General features: G+C 39.3%; 1 protein-coding gene across 1 annotated transcript in view; it reads left to right on the top strand.

Moving 5' to 3' along the window:
• Positions 1-270: 270 nt before the first annotated feature.
• Positions 271-22,026, top strand: part of LOC115370787 (leucine-rich repeat and fibronectin type III domain-containing protein 1-like protein) — a 100,052-nt gene continuing 78,296 nt past the window's right edge. Inside the window, exons 1-6 of the mRNA XM_030067955.1 lie at positions 271-466; positions 3,731-3,882; positions 3,983-4,236; positions 4,641-4,884; positions 5,133-5,290; positions 6,981-7,361. Coding sequence (XP_029923815.1) covers positions 271-466; positions 3,731-3,882; positions 3,983-4,236; positions 4,641-4,884; positions 5,133-5,290; positions 6,981-7,361 — 1,385 coding nt within the window. The remainder of the gene's footprint in view (positions 467-3,730; positions 3,883-3,982; positions 4,237-4,640; positions 4,885-5,132; positions 5,291-6,980; positions 7,362-22,026) is intronic.

Raw genomic sequence — 22,026 nt, 5'->3', positions numbered from 1 at the left:
AGTAAACGTGTCAGTCAGTCTCCTCCAAAAAGCAGAAATCTTGGAATAATATCAATAAATATATGGTGCTCATTGTATTCATGTCCTTTGTTGATAGTCTGGCAGTTGCTTATTACGGGCCCTGCTAAAGGTCACCTCAGCCATATTTATGCATCGGGGAGGGGCATTAGCAATTATCCAGTTTCCAACTGTGACGCTGTCCTTTTTGATCCATTATAATTCAGTGTTCGTTTCTTTTCGTCTTCCAGTTGCCTTGGTCCTGAGGGGAAGATGATGGAACGGCTTTGGTTCTCTTTGCTGTTGCTGGCAGCAGCCTGCAGGGGGCAGCCGTGTCCGAAGCGCTGCATGTGCCAGAGCCTTTCTCCATCGCTGGCCATCCTCTGCTCCAAGACAGGCTTGCTGTTTGTTCCCACTGCCATCGACCGGCGCACCGTCGAGTTACGGCTTCAAGAGAACTTCATCACTGGTAACTTACCCTTCTGTCCATCACTTTGCATTCATCCATTAATCCAGGGATAGAATTTAGAAACCTTTGCATGGGCCCAAGGAGGACTTAACAAATAATAATACATTTAATTCGTATAGTGCCTTTGATAGAGAATGCAGCCTCAAGTATTTCACATAATATAAACGGGTCTCCTCTCTGCAGCTGGTCATACTTCCTCTTAAAACCTCTGCAAATTATAGTTAATAAAGACCATTTTCAGATGCCTGGTCCGAAATTTGCACTTAACAGAGTTCAGGCAAAACTAAATGGAAATGGAATTCTCTCAAGTTGGCCCCACCTCCATTCATCAATCCACTCCACGCAGTCAATCAATCAATCAGTCTATCTATCTATCTGTCTGTCTATCTATTTATCCATCTATCTATTCATCCATCCACCTATCCTTGCAATTCACAGTGTTTAATCCCTAAGCTGTCACAGCTTTTAAAAACACTGTCAATCTATGTATTTTCATATATCTTATTTAGTCATTATAGTTTAACATCATGCAAGGAAATGTCAGTTACTAATATAGTGACTCCATTTTGTTGAGCATCTGTTAACTGAGGAGCACATTTTAAGAGGTTGTTCAAGTGGAAGTGATCTTATTGGTTTGTTGTCAGCTGGCAGCTTGTTGATCTTATCTCAGAACCCTCAAATCAATTTGCGTAGTGTAATATCACAATTTAACAGCACTGAAGACAAACACCACTGTAGTTCCAAGATGCAACATATTTTGTGGTACAATTCACAAAAGACCAGTATTTCTAATGGGCCCGGGCAGCAGGGGGATGTTGTGTGCAGGGTGAATGTCCATGAACCAGAAACCCAGACTGAAGCTGCGTCGGCAAAAATGTGCCCTGCTGAAGAGTCCTTGGGGAAGACTGAAAATCTATCTGCAACAGGGGTCCTCTTCTGTATGTGACCCTGCTCTCTGACCTCAGTGTGTGGTGGGGCAAACAAGAAGAGACTTTCCTCAAAGGAATCAACATTATCATAGCTTGTGAACTGTAAAAATTTTGACCTTAAACTGAGAAAGTTTAGAACAACTGCTGTACTTTATTAAAGACTTTGACATGTTTTATTTCTTTTTCTGCAAAAAGCAGTCCAGCAAATCCAAATCTCATTGATGATTCATCTTCTCTTTATACCCGAGTCTCTTTTTGATACTTTGAGCCACATTCATTTTTAAAGTGCTGCAGTGTTGCTTTATCCCTTTATTTTAATCTGTATTCCCATTAGCTCCCATCAAGGCAACCACATAATCTTCCCAGGCTTAACTTAGATGAAGAAATTCAGTTCCATTATTCCCCCAAAACAAAAGAAGCATAAGCAAATAAAGGGCTGCTTTTGCATGGTCCCAAAAACTAAAGTGATTCATCACTAATAACTTTTTACAGATATATTCATTTGAATCACATTGTTCACATTAAATGCTGCTTTGTTTTGTTTAAATAAAAATATTACTTTTAGCACATCAGTGTGTAAAACTATCACCCAGCTACTGTGTCAGGCAATATCAGATTCTGAAGTCCTTATATTATGAAAAAGGCAGTTTTTTTGGACTTAATAAAAACATAATTATTTTTAGTTTGTAAGCTATGCAAATTTGAAATTAGGAAATGTTGTTCTCAGGTCTCAGAGGCTAACACCAAAATTGTAAGTACAAGGATTTTATGTGTTAGCAGTGAAATGGTGCCTTGGCAAACATTATCACACCCCTTTGTGAGCAGCAACAACATGTGTCACTGGACATCAGTTAATTTAGCTTTTCTTAACACAAATGGCTCTGTTTTCATGAATTAAGTGAGATTTTGGAAGACAGTGATTCACACAATACAATAACAGTGCAGTTACAATAAATCTTGTGGTGTACTAAAACAAGTTTCAATTGTTTTGATGGTAGCTTGCAGTTTTTTTCTTTGTTTTTTGTATTTTGTTTTCAAGTATTTTCTTTCAGTGAAAAGACTCCACTCAAATAGTCATATTTCACAATCTTTAAATGTGCGCAATGACACCACAATACTGCAAATACTACAAATAAAGCAATGGTCTGTTAGTCTGTCTGCATGATTGACAACTGAAAACTCCCCATAATAATCCTGACTAAAGTAACCTACTTATTTTGATTTCCAGAGAGAACTGTGAAAATGTATTTTCTTAAAAACACACACACAAACTCGTTTCCTGTCTCATCACTATAAAATTTAATCCACACAATTACAGCCTTGCTACAGCTCTGCCACACCGTGTTGTTTATGGGAGCCATAGGCCTTTTCTTTTGCAATTAAAAATGCCATGCTTAAGGCTCTGTTTGACTCACAGGAAAGATGATGATGCATGCAGTTGCACTCTGACAACGCAGAGTTGTGTGACGCTGGGTGAGGACGCTGAGTGAGGATTGGTGATTCAGTTTGCTTTGTACAAAAGCAAAGCAGTTTGTAAAGTGGAAGTCTGCAGGGGCCTTGTGCTGGTTGCACAAGTTTTGATTTAGGTATCCACTTTGAATAACGTGTAATTGCACAGTACTTTGAAAATGTGCACACCATCCCCCAAATTAGAAGCTACAGATGGAATGACATACCAGTCCTGCAGCCTTAAGATAGCCATAGCAATTTAATCAACCAAAAAGGAAGTCTGTCCTATAGTTCATCATACAGACAGTTGTGGATGGCAGATATGAGCAAGGATGACTACCTAATCTATCCCAGTATAGACTGTCTTATTGGCATTATTTCTTTGATTAAATTAGAATCATATTTTTGATGTTTGTGTAGAGTTCAGCAACATATATCAGTGTGAAACAAATACACATATACATAAGGGGTTTTGTAAATTTGGAGAGGTCGATGTGAATGCACCTCCACCAAGTAAAGTCTCAGAAATAGCAAACAATAACTCTGTCTGTGCTAAGAGGTGCTCTGAAGAGGCGGGAGGTGCAAGCAGATTTGTGGATACCAGTATTGCACTGCACCACCTGATTCATGTCAATAGTGCCATCTTCTAAGCTTCCCATCAATTCTGGTGCAAAATTTGGTGCAATTACAGAATAGGCACAGCGAGTGAAATTCACTGTGGTTGATCTGTGTCCACATCAAAATAGCATCCACAATTACATTACCTTCTACAACTCTTTGCACAACTCTTTGCTATGTGACATAAGGTAATACTCAGGGAACTTATGTTAAACATAAATTCATTGTCACCTTTTTTTCTTCTCATGTTTCTCTCCCTCCCTCTCAGCTGTCCGAAGGAAGGACTTTGCCAACATGACCAGCCTGCTACATCTGACCCTGTCCAGAAACACAATCAGTCAAATCCTCCCTTCAGCCTTCAGTGACCTTCGACGACTCAGAGCTCTCCATCTCGACTCTAACAGATTAACAGTGATTAAGGTACACTAAGATGTATGTCAATAGACAGATATATAAATAGATAAATAGGTTATTTATCACAGTATATTCCCTTCCATCTCCTTTTTTCTACCCCAACCAGGATGACCATTTCAAAGGCCTGACCAACCTTCGCCATCTGATCCTGGCCAACAACCAGCTGCACTCCATTTCTCCCCATGCCTTTGATGACTTCCTGTCCACACTGGAGGATCTGGATCTCAGCTACAACAACCTTGCCCAGGTGCCCTGGGACACGGTCGGGCGCCTGACCAATGTCAATACCCTTAACATGGACCATAACCTCATAGAAAACGTTCCTCAAGGGGTCTTCACCAACCTACACAAACTGGCCAGGTAAATGAATGGATAGAGGAAAGGATGTGGCCAAATTGGATGATGCAGGTAGGGACTGGCATTGCATATACTGGAGACCTAAAGAACCCCAAAATACGAAACAATATCATATAATAACAATAAAACATAGATGACATACTGAAGTGACTGCTCCTACGCTATACCCATTAACAGCTACCAGATAAATAAAGAATTATTGACGTAATTCATAGTCTGGCTGGCTGGTCTAATGACAAGCTGGCAGGGTGACTGGCTGGCTGACAGATTTACTCTCTCCATGACTGACCAACTGCTGATTTTCAGACTGTCTTAATTATTGACTGATCAACTGATCCGTTGAAGATATATCCCTCTTGGTTTCTGTTTCCATCTTCCTTCCTTTCTTCCGCTACTCCCTTTGACAGGCTAGATATGACATCCAACAAACTGAAGAAAATTCCTCCAGACCCACTGTTCCTGAGAATCCCAGTTTATGCCAAGTCCAAAGGCTCTCCTCTGTCCTCTCTGGTATTGAGCTTCGGTGGAAACCCCCTTCACTGTAACTGTGAGCTCCTCTGGTTGAGGAGACTGACCAGGGAAGATGACTTAGAGACATGCGCATCTCCTCCTGACCTCAGTGCCAAGTACTTTTGGACCATACCTGAAGAGGTGAACTCTTGATTTTTTGTCTGTATCATGAATAAATAAATAGGTACTACAACTGCTACTACTAATAATTATGACAATACCATGGAAGAGAAATTATTAGAGAAATGATAATTTCCTTTATTTCCTGAAAAACATATTTGGACCTTTTGAAACATTTGGACGATTCTGTAAGACATACTGTGCAAAAACTGATGAACAGTCAACTAATGGGAAATTGAGAGTACTCATTAAGATTTTTTTTCCCTTAGGAGTTTATTTGTGACCCACCAGTGCTAACTCGTAAGTCACCCCATACAGTGGCCTTGGAAGGCCAGCCTGCTAGCCTTAAGTGCAAAGCCAATGGAGACCCAGAGCCTGAAGTTCACTGGATCAGCCCTGAAGGACGACTCATTTCAAATGGCTCCAGGTTCGAACGTTGTTTGTTTTTTATCTAATTGTGTACATGCAATTCCATTGTATGTACACAATGACAATAAAGGCTTCTATTCTATTCTGTTAAATATGTGGCAAATACATAATTACAGTGAATCATGCATTCATGGTGAGGTAGCGAATACAGCCACCATCCTCTGCTGTAACTCGCAACTTCCATTTGAGCAGTTGGGGGTTAGATGTCTTATACAATGGCACTTAGACTTGTATTCAGCGTTGAGGTAAGCACACGTAGTAGGGATTTATTCACAAAACTGTTCAAGATGGCATTCAGATTTCAATCCTCTCTATGCACTATAGCCCTTCCAATGAGCCTCTGGAGCTAGGTATGCGTAGTGGAGCTTTGTCAAACAGACGTCTTGCGCAATATTTCTGGGAGTCTGACTTCTGACAGCATCTGCTCTAGTGAAAAGATGGCATAACTACAACAGCCACCGAACGTTTGTATTCAGTACCCACTATAAAGATGGCACCTTCAATTTATTTAGCTTAAGTGATATTGTATTCAGTTCAGAGCAACCTCTTAGGCCTCAATCTATTTCTAAATTACTGCACTTGATATTGAAATCCAATTAAATAAAAACACATATTATCCATCAATAGGCCTAATGAATGAATAATGCAGTGATGCAAGTCCAATATGTTAGCCAAATAAAAAAACATCACGTAACTGGCACACACTTTAGACATATTTGATCTATGCCATGTTTATCCTGAAGCTTACTGAATGTTGTATCGCTTGAAAATAGAGACAGGTGCTTCTACTGTTGTGACTAACCCGCTGAGAGCCCCTGTCTGAAATAGCTTACAAATGTCAGCAATCTGGCAATCTTGTAGGCAGGTGCAAAAGGGGTAATTTAAAAATTCTCCCCTGCACTGCCCCAACTCAGACCTCAGTGTGACTATGAGTAACTTGTCTCACATAGTGTTTGTCTCAGTGAAAGGACATAGCTGCATCACTTTGGTACACAAACTCTAAATTGGCAGCTTAGATGGTAGCTAAGAGAGTGGTATTCACTGTCCTTTCCACCTAACTTTTCTCTATTATAGACCTTTTTCACAGCAGCCATTTTGGCATGAAATAGCAGGTAAACTCAGGTTATGAATGACAATAATTAAGGTTCTATTTAAGTACAGCAGAGTCTTTCCACAGAGCCAACATGAAAAATAGCAAGACCCTGGCTCTTAGACCTAAATGGGACAGAACCCTAATTAATGCCATTGGTAACACCCTTGATTTACCTTCTTTTTCATGTCAGAACGGCATGGAAAAGAAGAACTGTGAAAATGGTCTGTTAGAGCTTTTCTCCATGATGACCCTTTGGCCACAGATTCTTTACTTTTTGCATATGCAGTGTAAGTCACAAAAAATGTTTATACTATTTTGAATTGAACTGTTGTATGTCACACGTCTATACAAACATTGTGGAAAACTCTGCACTCCATCTAAATTCTCTTATCTGCAACACAATGTGCAACTGTCTACTGCACTGTGATGTGTTGTGGTTTGTTTGCTGCAACTTATATAGCACTTGTTTTGTACATGTGGACAACATATTTAATTATTTTGGTTGTTCTGGTTTGTTTTCATCCATACATTTCCATTAAATGACTGAATCAATTAAGTATATCACATGCTGTATTTGAATTACCATTGGTTCCAGAACCTTGGTTTTCCCCAATGGAAGCCTGGAGATCAATGTGACTGCCCTGAAGGATTCTGGGAATTTCACCTGCATTGCCACCAATGCCGCAGGCGAGTCCACAGGGAGGGTGGAACTAGTTGTCACGGCGATGCCTCATCTTGCCAACAGCACAAGCCGCAGCCGTGACCCCTCCTCTGAACCTGCCCCCTCGGACATCCTAACCTCCTCCAAGGTGGCGTTGCCAAACAATGAGACACGGGGGGCAGAGCGGAGGGTTTCATTGGTGGAGCTGACGGGAAACTCTGCCCTCATCAGATGGACCAGTCAGAGTACTGTATCAGGAGTCAGAATGTTCCAGGTCCAGTACAACAGCTCTGGGGATGACACACTGGTCTACAGGTCTGTCTATCACATTATCAATCTGTCCTCTCTAGTCACTCTGACTGTTTACCTGTCTGTCTGCATGCCTGCCTATCTCTGTGTTGGTCCGTCTCTATTTGTCTATCTGTCTAGGTACCTGTTGTGCAGTTTTTCCAGTGTTGTATTGTCTGTCTAGCTTTCTGAAGTTTCAGGGCCATCTTAGTAATGCCATTTATTAGCAACTGTGATTGCATTGCAAGGTAACCTCACTCATGTGAATGTTTTGAAAAGTGTATTAATTACAAGCTTTTGTGTTTTGTGTGTGTGAGAGAGAGACATAGAGATTGAAAAGAGAGAGAGAGAGAATCAGTAGCCATCAGCAGCTGCTGAGAGGATGAGAACTGTTGACAGATGATACCAGTGGAGATTAGCCAGCCATCCAGTCGTAAAAATCTAATCATCTGGAATGATAAAGACTTCAGTAGTGGAACAGAGCCGTAGTTGGGTCAGCTAACTGATGTGAAGTCAGGACAAGAGGTGGGGGGCAGTTGGACATATTTTGATGTTTAAAACACAGAGCTTTTATGGATTTAAGCCAGCAATGGGCAATATGAAAATTAAATTTGATTTTCTGATGTGGTCAAAACATGTTGCTGCACATGATGTCACCACAGTTCTTACTAAACTGGCATGGAACACCCATACAATTTCAATGGGTAGAAACAGCAATGCCTGGTATAATCCCTTTTGATACTGTTAAGATTGCTACCGTAGAATTCTAATAATGTTATCATAGAAATGAGCCTCATTTCATGAACAGAATTTGAAAGGATGGAAAGGTCATTTTGCGGTAAATCATGGAAATGTCCTTCTGCACATTTAAGGAGGCTAGCATAGCACTTTGCCAATGCTGTCATATAAATGAGTATCAATTTGTGTGAATGCAATTGGGGAGCTTGAATGAATGAAGCAATCGGCGTCTCTGCCATAGTTACAAATCAATTTCTGAGTTTCATGTATCAAAATAATGTTCATTCCCATTCTAACAGTAATAAACATTCACTGGCAGGGTATAGCAGAGACCCAGACTGAAACCCACGGCCCATTGTTGCAGAGCATGAGCTAGTAAGAAGATTACCGAACATTTCTTGCTAAGTTTCCATGTAGCATATACAATATGTCCTGCCAAAATATAGTCTGCTAAATTAGCACCCAGTTCAACTTGAATTGAGTTCAATGCCCCTATTTTTTTTTATTTATTTTTTTTAAAGAGGGCTGTTGCAGAGTACAGTGCAGTGTGTGTCTACAGTTTATTAGTATAGTTATGGCCTAGCCATCCCGTCTCTCTCAGGACTGTTGAGTTCCACTGGGAAATCTTCATTCCATTAATTTTTACTCAAGTAGATTAAAAACATGATGTACACTTGCTTTGAGTTATGCCACATGCCAAATGAAGGCCACCTATGTTAAATATTTGAAACCATATGCATATGTGGACATTCAGATCATTGTTGACTGTCTTGTACAGTTGCTGTGTTATATTATTATATTTATCCATACATAATACTTTGTAAGTGTGTGATCCACCAGTGATCAGTCAGTGGCCACTTTATTAGGTCCACCTGTATAGTCTAATACAATTCAATTTATGTTTGGCATTGAGCTTATAATTAGTGGTGCTGCTGTACTGGACTGCATTTTATCGAGAGGTGTTTCCACTATTCTGTCCCCCTCATGAATAGAAATGGGTGGGACAAAAAAGTAGAAACACCTCTCAATATAATGTAGTCCAGTGTAGGACCTCTGCAAACTTCAACCTCAGTAATAAACGTAGAATTAAATTTACACCATGTCAAGAGAAATTGAACAGTATAAACTTTCTTAAAAGGTAGAATTTATTATTATTTATATGTATGTATGTATGTCAAAGGAGCACATGAGCGTTTCTCTCGAGTCCTTGTTCTATCTCTTTTTCCTTGTTGACTTCACGGCTGAGTGGCATGTGTTAACTTCCACTGGATTGTGAGAGAACCGGCGAGCACTGATTTCCGCGGCATGCTTGACTATGCTCCAATACCATTAACTTTTCTCTTAAATCTTGATGCTCTTGGGGAGTCTTCAGCCCTGTCTCTCTGCTTGAAACCCAAAGCACTGGCAACATTATCACTTAAATCTCTCCAAAAGCCCGGGAAAGCCCTGTTTATTTTCAGTTCTGTGGAGTTTTCATCTGTTGTAGAGTTGTCATGGCAACAGGTTGGGAAAATCTCTCAGATCCTGGTTTGAGTGACAGGTGGCTTTAATAGTATGGCTGGCAAGTACTGTGTTTTGGAGTAGGCTGGAGCATTTTTTTTTTTTTTTCAGAGCTTCAAATGAAACTGCCAAAAATATCACATGCTGTCGTTCTTGACAGTCTATTCCTATGTGAAGTGATCCAATTAAGAATGTCATAAATATCCCATAAAATCCACAAATCGCCAATTTTGCCTTCAATATTTAATATTTAATATTTAATTTTGCCTTTTGTCTTTTTTTTTCTCTGATTGACAGCTGAAATTAGAATCATTGAAAGGAAAAAGCACTGCTAGCACATTGATATTTATAATACAGATTAAAAACCTATCCATTTCCACAAGGGAATCAACCCCTGTTGTCTTATTTCATGAGAAGTTGACTGTTTTGATGGAAATGGAGGCCTCTGCTGAACACTGATAATGTGATTATTTCCATAGTAGAGGACACTTTTTTATTTAGACAGTTCAGCAAACCATGGCAGCCTTTTACAATTTTAAAAATGGTAACAGTTCTGCTGCATAGCAGACCACACATCAGTATATGGCCAAGGTCAGAAATGGGTAGTGATCACAGCGGCCCAGCAGCTATAAACTATAGTTCTTATTGGTCAGCAGGTCCAAGTGTGTGTGTGTGTGTGTGTGTGTGTGTGTGTGTGTGTGTGTGTGTGTGTGTGTGTGTATCTGTGTGTGTGTGTTTGTGTATCTGTGTGTGTGTGTGTGTGTGTGTGTGTGTGTGTGTGTGTGTGTGTGTGGAGTTGGTGTGAATCTGTTAATGAACCTCACATTACCCAGCTGTCTGTCTAGACAGTTAATTACTTCAAAACACATACCACACACAATTATATAAGCATTTACAATTCTTATTATGCATCCTTGTGCACTCCCACCTAAGGTGCGGAACAATGTGGAAGCTCCCTGAACACTCTCACAAAATCCTTTCGGAGATAAAGAATAGCAGACTTATTCAATCAGCATTCATCACGCACACAAACACACACTTCGAAAAAACATAAACAAACAAACAAGCACACACACACAACCTTATGCACGCACACACACTTGGAGATACAGAGATAGTGCTCCCTGATCCTCAGTGGCTGAGTTTCCATGAATTCCATTTTTGTCCTGGTTACTCAAATAACCCAGGCACCGAAATGTCACAGCATGGTTTGAATAACCTTGGTGAAGCTCACACTCATGAGAAACCTTCTTAAAAGATGCCTGGCTTACTCTTACATTAAATGGTTTGCTGCAGTATGTAAATATCTTACTCCTTTCACTTCTAGTTTATGCCCTCTGGGTGAACTCAGCTTGCACAGTGTTGCAGGTACATTTTGATATCAACACAAAAACAGGGGGAAAGCAGTATTTATTCTTACTATTGGGATTTTCATTTCCCCTGAATTAGAAGTAACCTATTTTTGAACATAATTGTTGTACTTTTTTGCTACATGAGGCTAGGATATCACAGTTAGACAGGTATATTCTTTTAAGTGATTTACTCACGTTTCAGGTAAATAGCTTAACCTGATGGTGACCTTATCCAGGATGTGACCAATTCAGTCCATGTAAATACAGCCAATGTCAAACAAAAGAGCACACAAAGGACATATTTTTCATACTAGCTCTGAGTGAAGAAAAGGTACATGTATATCTGTTTTTGCATGTTTTTGCTTTTACATGTACATGTGCACAATGTTTTTTTTTTTTTTGGTCAGTACCCATTAGGAGGAGTGAAGCGAGAAGTGAGGGAGCAGGAGAAAGAGGGAGAGGAGTGAAATATTGAAGAGTAGCCAGGCGAAAGGGAAAGACAAAGGAACAAACTGGCACAGCACAGAGAAACCATTTGAACTTAGCAGCATCATTCTGCTCTGTACTAGTTAGTTAGTTTCCTGTCAAATTGCTGCATTTGCTTAGTTATTGGTAATTTCGCAGTGCAGTATCCATGTCTAAGTGCTTTGTGCATTTTATTTGGCTGCCTCTGTAGCCACTGCATCCCAGTGTCTTTGTCGCAGGACCAGGGAAATTGTACGAGTGTTATAGGTTTACTGTAGTTGCAGAAGTCACACATGCTTGTTGCACTGCTGCAGAATATTAATAATATTCTGTTATTAATAATAATAATGATAACACTGTCTTTGGCTAGTCTCCTATAGATAATCTGCAGGGTGCCACTTGATAACTTACTTACATATCAGCAAGAGGTCAGGAGAATGTCGACAAACTATAAGTCATATTTCAACAACATGTCTGTAAAGCACCATTATGGATACCACTAGAGTCCTGGGCAAGACACGCCCACCAGCGCTGTGATTGGTCATAAGATTTGTTAGCCTGTTGCCCATTATCTAAAACAGGCCTGACATGAGCCCTTACCCAACGATAATCCTAACACTTACCAACTGATTTCTGGGCATGCCTTGCCTAGAAATCTGACGGGTTTCATAATAATGCAGTGGGCATCGAGCAGTAATGTCATCTAGGCCAAGAATTAACTAGTTTGTACACATTTGTTGTTTATACATTTGAAGTTGTTCAAATGTCAAGAATTATTGAAAAAATACAACCCAAGTAACTCATACTGACTGCAAATCTGTATTTAATCTGTATTCATTTTTGAAAATCCTCAAGAACTCAAAGTACATCCTGAGTTGCTTTTGACATTTGCAGTGTTCAGCTGACATTTAAGGGGTTTACAGCAATCCAGTCTGTTCTCATTAAAAGTATATACATTTTGTAAGGGGTTGAAAACTAAACATTAAAATTATGGTACAGCTGAATACTTTAGAAAATAATTTCCTCTATCATTTTCAGTATGTTTAACTAATTAAATGATATGAGTTATTGGTGGTGGCTAGATGGATCGTAGCTGGTAGTAATGAAGAACCATGGCAGTTTTTGCTCTTTTCATAAGCCATGTTTAAAATAAGCGAAATACAAATTACACTGGCTTTGTCCTTTAAAGTGATATTGAAGTTTGGTAGAACTTTGTGTTTAATGTCCAGTTTTCTGTCTTCAGCAGCTGCTCCGGTGCTCCACATGCAGGTAACACTGAATAGCCCTGCACACACACTGACGGCATGATGAAAATATTGTTAAAAGTATCTCATTAGAAACTTTATTACACCTATAAGTGGTAAGATTCCTAAGAGTTCATAATGTCTTTGGTCTAGCAAGAGGCATACAATCCAAAAGGTGGCCTAATCTGACAAGATTACCGAAGTCTGTAACATCTACTAACAGAATCTGTTTTTGAACTTGTATTTCGAGGCCATAATCTGTTCCACACTCGTGAACCACATGAGCAGCTGACGAAGACAATCTGCAATATCTGAACTGTCATGGCTGCTAAACTCAACTCCAATCCTCTGTAATTCCACAGGCATTTCATTGTTTAATAGAAAAAGAGAAAAAATCTGTAAGAAAAAAAAAAAAAAAATTGCAGATTTTTTTTTTTTTTTTTTTTTTTTTTTATTTACAGTGTATAGTGACCGTCGCAGTGCTAGCAGAGGATGTTACTGAAGCGGCAACAGGATAGATAGATGCAGGACTGGGGTTGTTTGTGATGGCTACCTCTGTAATTAATGCCTCAGATGACTCTGCCAGATGCAGCCACTGCAGGTCTGATTTTTACAAGCACTATCACTTCTTCAGACAAGAGGATTTGTTTGTCAAATCCAGCAGCGGTAATGCAGAACAGATGCAGTGTGTGTCAGAAAGAGGGTGACTTCCACGTGCGCTACCACTGCGTTTGAAATCTGTTTTTGAACACACCTTCAAAGTAAAATAAATCAAAGACACCTTATTCTGTCAGAGTATCATTGTCATTCATACAGAAGAATACTGAAAAAAAGTTGTGAATACAAATTTTAGCGATTATGCGGTAATTTTCGTTTTCCTTGGTGTCATGGGAAATCTTTATTCTCTTTTTAGTGTTTTTAATTTTGTTGGTTTAATTGAAAATTCTTTAAGCGCTGAACAATTTACATATCAAAATCCCCAGGCACCTGAAATTTATTCAAAATTCACCGGTATAATAAGGTCTTAAAGATACTACATTTAATTGAGTGTGTCATTCCAAAATGCTGTATAACCGTTTTAGTACCTGAAATTCATCAGACAGTACTTGAAAAATGAATATGATGTACTTTGTTGTGGTCAAATGTTTAATAAGATAAAGACCAAACTGAAACTGTAGATCACTGAGCACATCAAAAACTCCAGCCAGGGAACAAAAAAGAGAAAATGGCAGGAGAAATATAACATAAAGATAATACAATTAACATTAGAATATCTGATACACACAATAATGCAAAACAGAAAAGGGAAACAATAACAAATCAGTGTAAATAGACAAAGAAACAAATACCCCAGAGCAGGGCAGCATACCCTCGACTAGTGCTGGGCAATATGGACAAAATCATACATCACGATAATTGCGACCAGTGCCTCGATATCGCTCGATATGCTTTCACAAAAACATCTACACAATGAGATTTGATAGATAATCATTATCAAGTCATATACAATAACAAAGTAGGTGGAGGCAAACACAGGCAGACCAGAGCAGTCAGGCAAGTTCAGAGAAATTGCAGCACTTCACTGAAATGCAGGCTTTAATACCAAGAAAATACTAATTATTAAAATGAACTGCTTTATATACAGTACAAATGTTTTACTTTCATCATAGAGTTTAACAACAGGAGAGCTTTTTCAAGTAGTGGACACATAATTTTTCCTTTTTTCCTGAGCAGTTCAGAGTATAAAGAGAGCTCTTCGACCCAGTCTCAACCCTCTGCACCATATGATCAATGCTATTATGGCACCAACTGTGTGTGTGTGTGTGTGTGTGTGTGTGTGTGTGTGTGTGTGTGTGTGTGTGTGAGGAAGAAAGAGAGAGAGCAGTAGTGTATTAGTGAGCCCAGCGTGAGGCATACTCCTTAAAACCCCCTGACTGTATATGATGAATGCCTGTGTGTGTGCCTGTGTTGTGCGTGCGTGCATGCGTGTGTGTGCCTGTGTGTGCGTGCGTGTGTGTGTGTGTGTGTGTGTGTGTGTGTGTGAATCATTGGTTAGATCTAATGGTTAACCAGCTGGAACATACTCCTTATAACCCCCTGTCTACATATAATCAATGCCTTTCCAAGAATGTGTGCATTTATGTATGTGTGTGTGTGTGTGTGTGTGTGTGTGTGTGTGTGTGTGTGTGCATCTGTGCGTGTGTGTGTGTGTGTGGGTGGATGTTAGCTGTTCCAGCCTCAGCACCAGACTCATCAATGGCATCGAAACTCTACCAATCAGAAGGCCTCTCCTCTAAACTCTTAGATGCATAAGTGTTTGGTTTTTTTTTCTTTCTTTTTTTATATTCTAGGTATTCCTCAAAAATCTTGTTTTGAAACAAGATTTCTGAAATTCCTTATTAGCACATTGGGTCATTGAATCTTATGAGAGAACATTTGATCCTTGTTTATTGTGGGCCATACTGCAAATATCAGTAGCATAACCACACATCTATACTATTTTACAAATAATTTTTATATCATATCATATCATATCATATCATATGAATATAATCAATATTATATACATCCTATACACTGACTAACATTATTGCAGGTTGGGTGGGTGTTTTGTAGACAGAATAGAGTAACAGTGCATGATGATTAGGCTACTGTCCCGGGACATTTGTTGTAGATTTTCACACAGCCACTGACCTGCAGCCTGAGTGCTTTCTTAGTTTGGAAGTACATGTAGCCGGTGGGTTGCTAGTTTGATTTGATGGGAAGTAAACCTGTTACCCACTCGTTAAATGCACTTTAAAATGTGTTACACAAATAACCATATTTTAAATTCTAAATCACTGATGTGTGCACCAAATAAGTTTATTTAATACTGTTTAGCAAAAAGGATGAAAATAATCACCTTAAATTGTTGAAAAATACACTGAATCCAATACAAGGTATTTTTTTACCCACTCACAAAAGAGTGTAGGTTGTAGTCACTCATGCATCTAAGGATTAAAGGATAATGCGAATATTTTTCAACCTGGGCCTTATTTTCCACCTTTTGAGGTCTAAATGACTGATAAATAAAAAGAAAAAATGAAATTGGTCCAGTAAGGATGCTTCAGCAGGCAGCCGCATAATGGACTGCAATGTAATCAAACATTTGCCATCAGATTACGTCTGCTAAAAGTCCTCTTGTTTTTCCTGTGTCCTCTCTCACCTGTTGATTGACTGACTGATTGATATTATTTCACAATTTCATTTAAAAGCAAACACCAGCTCTGCCAGAGCAGCAACTGCATGCATAAAGGGAAAGTCAGGATAATACAATAAAACCCTAAAGCTTATTATATACTGTGGTCCCTTTGGGGATGGGAGATGTGCAGAGGAGGGATCAAAATGGCAAAATGACACAAAAACATTAATCAAAACTACATTATAATACAATACAATACAATGCAGTCATTTATTGCGCCTACACTGTCATTCAGCAAGTTATTCACTGTATTAACAACATCAATCACCACCTCAGTGCTTCACTGGACTATGCCTGGCTCTCCTCGACACTCATTTAATAAAACTAATTCAAACTCTGTACATCAGAAATAATTATATCAGTATATCAACATCACAGCACAAACCCCTCAACACATAATAAACAAGTCCAAGTCTGTACAAAATAATTACAATAAATAAGTTTCATCAATACACAATCATGAAATAATATAAAGACACCCTAGTATCAGACATAATGTCCTGATGTAAATAACCTCTGAGCCAACTCTGAAACACCAGCTTGAAACCCTCCAAGCTCTCCCCAAAAAAATAATGGTTCTTCAGAATGCTCTCTGGTTCTACAAAGAACTGTCACCAGCTGAGGAACCTCTTTATTTCGGGGATGGTTCTTCACACACTTTATGTGGTTCTTTAAAGTACTAAACATTCTTCATTTTTATTGTAGTGAGTTATTTGGTAGCGGCAGCATTAAATTAGGGCTGCAACTAACAATTGTTATCATTATTGATTAATCTGCAGATTATTTTTCAGCGAATGGATTAATGTCCTGGTCTGTAAACCATAAGAAAATGGCTGACATTATATATATATATATATATATATATATACACACACCTTATGTACCTTGCACAGCTCGATCTGACAGACTGTGTGCTGGATGTTCAACCACCCAAGGCTCTCAGAATAAAAGGGTCAAGGTGACTTCTTATGGGGAGATTTAGAGTAACCCTTTAACTACCTTGTTTTGGGGTGTCTGGGTTCAGTTATGGATATTTTTCAGAGAGAGCTGTGAGTGTTTACCTCAGTCACTCTTGGAATATGCTGTCTGTTTTTATATGCACAACCACCATATGCGAGATGTGTGTACTCTGTATTTGGCGATAATCATTGACATAACATTAGCGCCTCTTCAAATAAATGTACAAATTCAGTGACATGTATCTGCGTAAATACAGAGATTATATCCCCGTGTCTCTTTGATTCTCCTCCTCTCTCCTCTACGCTCTTTTCTTCCCTTCAAGCTTCCTTTTGTCGTCCCTTCCCACCTTTCCTCGTCTTCCTTTTATGCTTCCATTTTCTTTTCCCTCCTCTTCCCGCATGTATTTTCTCAACCTAATCTTCTTTTGTCTTTTGTTTCTGTTCCCTGTGTGTGTGTGTGTGGATTATAAAAGATGTGTATAAATGTGTATATTTTCTGTATGTGTTCCAGCATTTATGGATTATTGTGTTAAGTTTTCATGTTTTGGCATGCACATTTTCTTCTGGCTCCACTGACACATCTATAGAGGAAACAGAATTAATAATAATTAATAATGTGGCAACCTTTTCATTTTGTTTTATTTTTAGTTACACCACATGGAGGCTTTTTAAAGAAAGAGAGAGAGAAAGAGAGAGTGACTGACAGATAGACCATTGTATTGCATTGATGTTTTGCTTTCAGAATGACTGATTTCTGTTGTTCTCCTATAGGTTGGTAACATGCACATTTAATGTGGTGCAATTTCACGTTGTGTGAGTATGTAGGTGGATGATTTTTGTTGTGTTAGAGAAGCTTTTGGGACTAGAGACTGCTCTGTATTAACCATGCTGATCCATGATCAGTCGGAGGTCAAGAAGAATCAATTTCTTTGATTCCACCACAGGGTCAAACAGGCCTTGCCAGGGATAGCACACTCTCAAGGCAAATAAAACATAAGGCGTCATCTTGGCTTGAAATGTACAGCCAAGCAGGTATGGTCAGAGCTATCTTTCTCTAAAATCGCACTTGTCATTTCAATATGATTTTTAAGATCCAGTCATAAACACTTGATGTCAGGAACCACATCGCTGCTCATGGGGCTGTTATGGGCCCCCTATTTCTCCTTCTTTATATTTATGTCGCTATTATATTTTACCACTCTATCTTTCTGATATTTTATCTGCTCACGTGCACTCGTGACTGTAATGAATGCCGGCTATGGAGAATTCCTGTCATGATGTAGCCCGACCGCTGAAGGGATGTGGTCTGACTTACTGAGTTGCAGCGCAAGCAGAATTTGACCAGGGAGCGAGCATCAAACATCTGCCAATCAGCGCATCCTGTTGGGAAGATTTAAAAAAAAAAAAAAAAAAAATCACAACAAGCTGGCAAGTGTAACTGTATCCTCTACAGCTGTATTTCAGCCCCAATGTATGTAATTCAATGACTATGTATCCTATTACTGCTATGGGTGAAAAACAGGGGATAAATTGGCCTTGATCCAGTCGTAGGTCTTCAGAAATCATCAGGCGCAGCTGTGCATCAGTATCTAGTCTAAGGGGGCTACTCTGTATTTTGGCACTGATATGATTTTTGGTAAATAGGAGTAGAATCTATAAAGACCACATTAACGTTTATTGAACCATCATTGGACATGTTTTATCCTTTGTTACACCCACTCCAGTGACCTGTGTACTGTATGTCATATGCCGCACTGAGAAATGCTGCACCAGAAGCGGGCGAATAATTATGCCTGCATCAAAACATCATCATCATCATCATCATCAAACTTCTGATTAACAGTGCAGTTGTAGTTTAGTCATTCTCATAATATAATGGCTGATGATAAATCTTTTGAACAGCTTTCATGGGTATGACAGGTGTGTGTCATTGTGAGCACCTACTTATGACCCATCATTCTGCAATATTGAGATGCAAGTTAATTTTAGTCACCAGTCAGCGAAAATGGTCATTATCATCGAGTGTTTTTTCATTAAAGCCAGCCATCACATAAATTAAAACTGTATTAATGTATTACATAAGGGTGTAAAGGGTGTAGTCAATACAATGATTGTAAATTCTGCCAAATCAGCAGCATCTGCTGAAAGTAATTTATTGCATGAATTGCTCTCTTCAGCCAGATGTCAGTGCTAAAAATCAAAAAATCAAATCATTCACAAAAAAATGTGTGTAAAATTACTGAATTGAATCATATTTTTTGAATTTGAATCAAGCTGAGTTGTTCCAAAACAGAAAAAGGTGCTCTTGAATCGAATTAATTGTGAATTATGAATCAAACTCAATCTCTGTCACGCCAAAGATTCACACCTGTAGTCGAACAGCTGAAAACTGAAGTCTCCTGGTTCAGACATGAAGGACTGGAGCCTACACCGAAATCTGTCTGCTGCCGTTGATCCAAATCTCCATCATACCAACATACATATGCATGCATGTGTATGTTTGTGTATGTACACACAAGCACACACACACACACACACACACACGCACAGTCCCTGCAATGCGTACTCTTTCCTAATTCAAGTCCTACTCTCAACCTCACAGCTTAGACTTCCCTTTCACTACGCACCACCTCGTCTGTCTGGAGCAGGAAAGGCTTTGAATACCTGAGTGTGTACATTGTTGAGTGTGTACCTCTGTGTGTGAGCATGTGTGTTGTTGGGTGTGTTTTTCTGTATGTGCAAATGCAAATTTGCATAGGTGCAAGTGTGTTTGTGTGTGTGTTTGTATTCATGTCTGTATGTTTCCAGGTTGATCTCAGGCATTTCATTCGCCTCACGTCTGCCTCACCATGCAAGGGCAGGAAGAGGTCGATATGAAACATTCACACTCACACACACACATACACACAAACACACATAAACACACACAATGTGCACACATCAGCCCAGACATGAACCCTACTGTTTGCGAACACATTTCTCTCTCTGCTCTCTCCATCTTTTTGTATCGTCCATGGTTTGTGGTTCTTCGGATAATGGACTTTGCTACTTGGTCGCACAGAAAGATAAAATCTCCCCAGTCTTGCCGACTCTCCAGTTTGAATGGAGTGGTATATGATGCCTGTCCAGTGGTATAGACAGTCAGGAGCCCAAGCAATACACAGTTGCTCTTAAATCCAATTTGTTCAAACCTTACCTAAGGTGCTTTTTAGACACAAGTGCCTTTATGGTAAATGCATTGTTTTATGTTATCTCATGCCTTATGACGCACTTTGACCCTCCTGTTTTTCATTAGTCAGACTGAAGTGACAGTCTATGTGTAGCTCTGATAGGGGTCATTGTTTTCCTCACAGTCTTCCTTGGGTAGTTTTGACCCTACTGCTGGTCTGCAGTTAATTTGTCTGTGGTTTATTATAAGAAAATGTTTATTCCAGGTCTTTGTGCTATGCTCACTTGTTTTAAATCGGGATAAACAATGTTGTTTCTATTTATTTATTCATCTTTTTTAGATTCCACATCCTCTAGGATTAGAACCAACCACTGCCAAATGAATATAGAAGAGGCCTTGTACAATGCTGAAACACATTGTACTTGATATATTAATCATGCAAATCACCACGTATCATTAAGCCGAAATATGAATGAGCTGCAGGTACGGTGCAAACAGTGTGCTTTTGTCAGTGTATGTGTGTGTGTGTGTGTGTGTGTGTGTGTGTGTGTGTGTGTGTGTGTTTGTGTATGTGTGTGCGTGTGTGTGTGTGTGTGTGTGTGTGTGTGTGTGCGCGTGCGTGGGTGGGTGTGTGTGTGTGTGTGTGTGTGTGTGTGTGTGTGTGTGTGTGTGTGTGTGTGCGTGTGGATGGGTTGGTGGGTGGGGGGTTGGGAGGGGTTATGGGGGGTAATAGCATTAGAGCAGGTGGTGGTAGCAGCTGGAGCAAAGCTGGGTGGGCTGAGGTGTGACTGCATGTGTGTGACTGTGTGTCGATGGCAGTGGAAGCGAGAGTGTGCTTGTGTGTGCAAGTGTGCAGTGGGAGCTCACATTTGTGTAATGTACTTACAGTATGTGAGGCGTACCCAGGTTTGTCCATGTGTGAGGTGCATTTGTAAGCATGTTTGATGTGTGTAGTCAGAGTTGCATTGGATAGCCTCAGGTGAAGAGTTAGATAAAAGCTGGAATAAATGTCCACATGCTAATTGTCTGATGCCAGAGGAGTAAATTTCCTGCAAAGCAAAGGCCCGAGTTCATTATCCCATTCATGCAATAGCTCATTAGCATAAAGTATAATTATAGCACATTGGTGGAATTGGTTCTGTTAATTTTTGCAAATGTAAAGCTGTTGAGATGGAGCTTTACAGAAAGCATTCATGAAGCTACAGATATCTCTGTTTACCTGGTAACACCCAGAGACCTGACTATTGGACTCAACACAGTTACCCTCATCCCATAATTGAAATGAGATTATATTGACATAACAATGCTACTTTAGCATTCAAGACAATAAGGCAAGCTTCAGGAACAAACAAAAATCAAAGTAATAAGCCGTCTTGTGACCAACATTGACCATCGTCGGCAATCTGTGAATATGGATAAACATAGAAACCATAGTTTGTGAGCTAAACATGACCTAGTCCCCAAAATAGTAAGCATTGTTGCGTGTTAGGAAAACTGATTGTGTGATCACTTCTGTGATGTGGAAAATAAATTCATATCAGATACAAATGATATTGCTACAAGGGTTTATCCATAGGTCAAACATTATTATATTGTTTCCTGTTGCTGCTTGTGTGATAACACTGATGTAACTTGGACAGTGACAGCTTGAAAGGGAAATTCATGATAAGACCAGATACTGAAGTGCAAAAAAGGGTAAAATTTATCTTTAATGTTGTCCACAGAGCGCACCGAAGATAATACGGCAAATACAACTTACTGAAGATAACACAGGTAGAATATACCGAAGAAAATGGAACTATTTTCATGCTGCCAATATAGATAGACCATAGGCTTGAAAGATCTCTAAAGCAAACTACTAAAGCAAATGTGAAACTATTAAACTACTGGAACAAGTAACTGCTTGTATCTAGATTTTTAAGCTTTTATAATTTGCGTTATTATAAAGCTGTTACTCATTCGATTCAGTGAAATTCCAAGAAAATGGCTGGCTGCTGCTGAGAAAGATTAAAAAAGGTGGAACA

This window comes from Myripristis murdjan, chromosome 13 (genome assembly GCF_902150065.1).
Source record: "Myripristis murdjan chromosome 13, fMyrMur1.1, whole genome shotgun sequence".
Classification (NCBI taxonomy): domain Eukaryota; kingdom Metazoa; phylum Chordata; class Actinopteri; order Holocentriformes; family Holocentridae; genus Myripristis; species Myripristis murdjan.
Note: the sequence above shows the minus strand (reverse complement) of the source record. Positions and strands in the feature narration are given on the sequence as shown.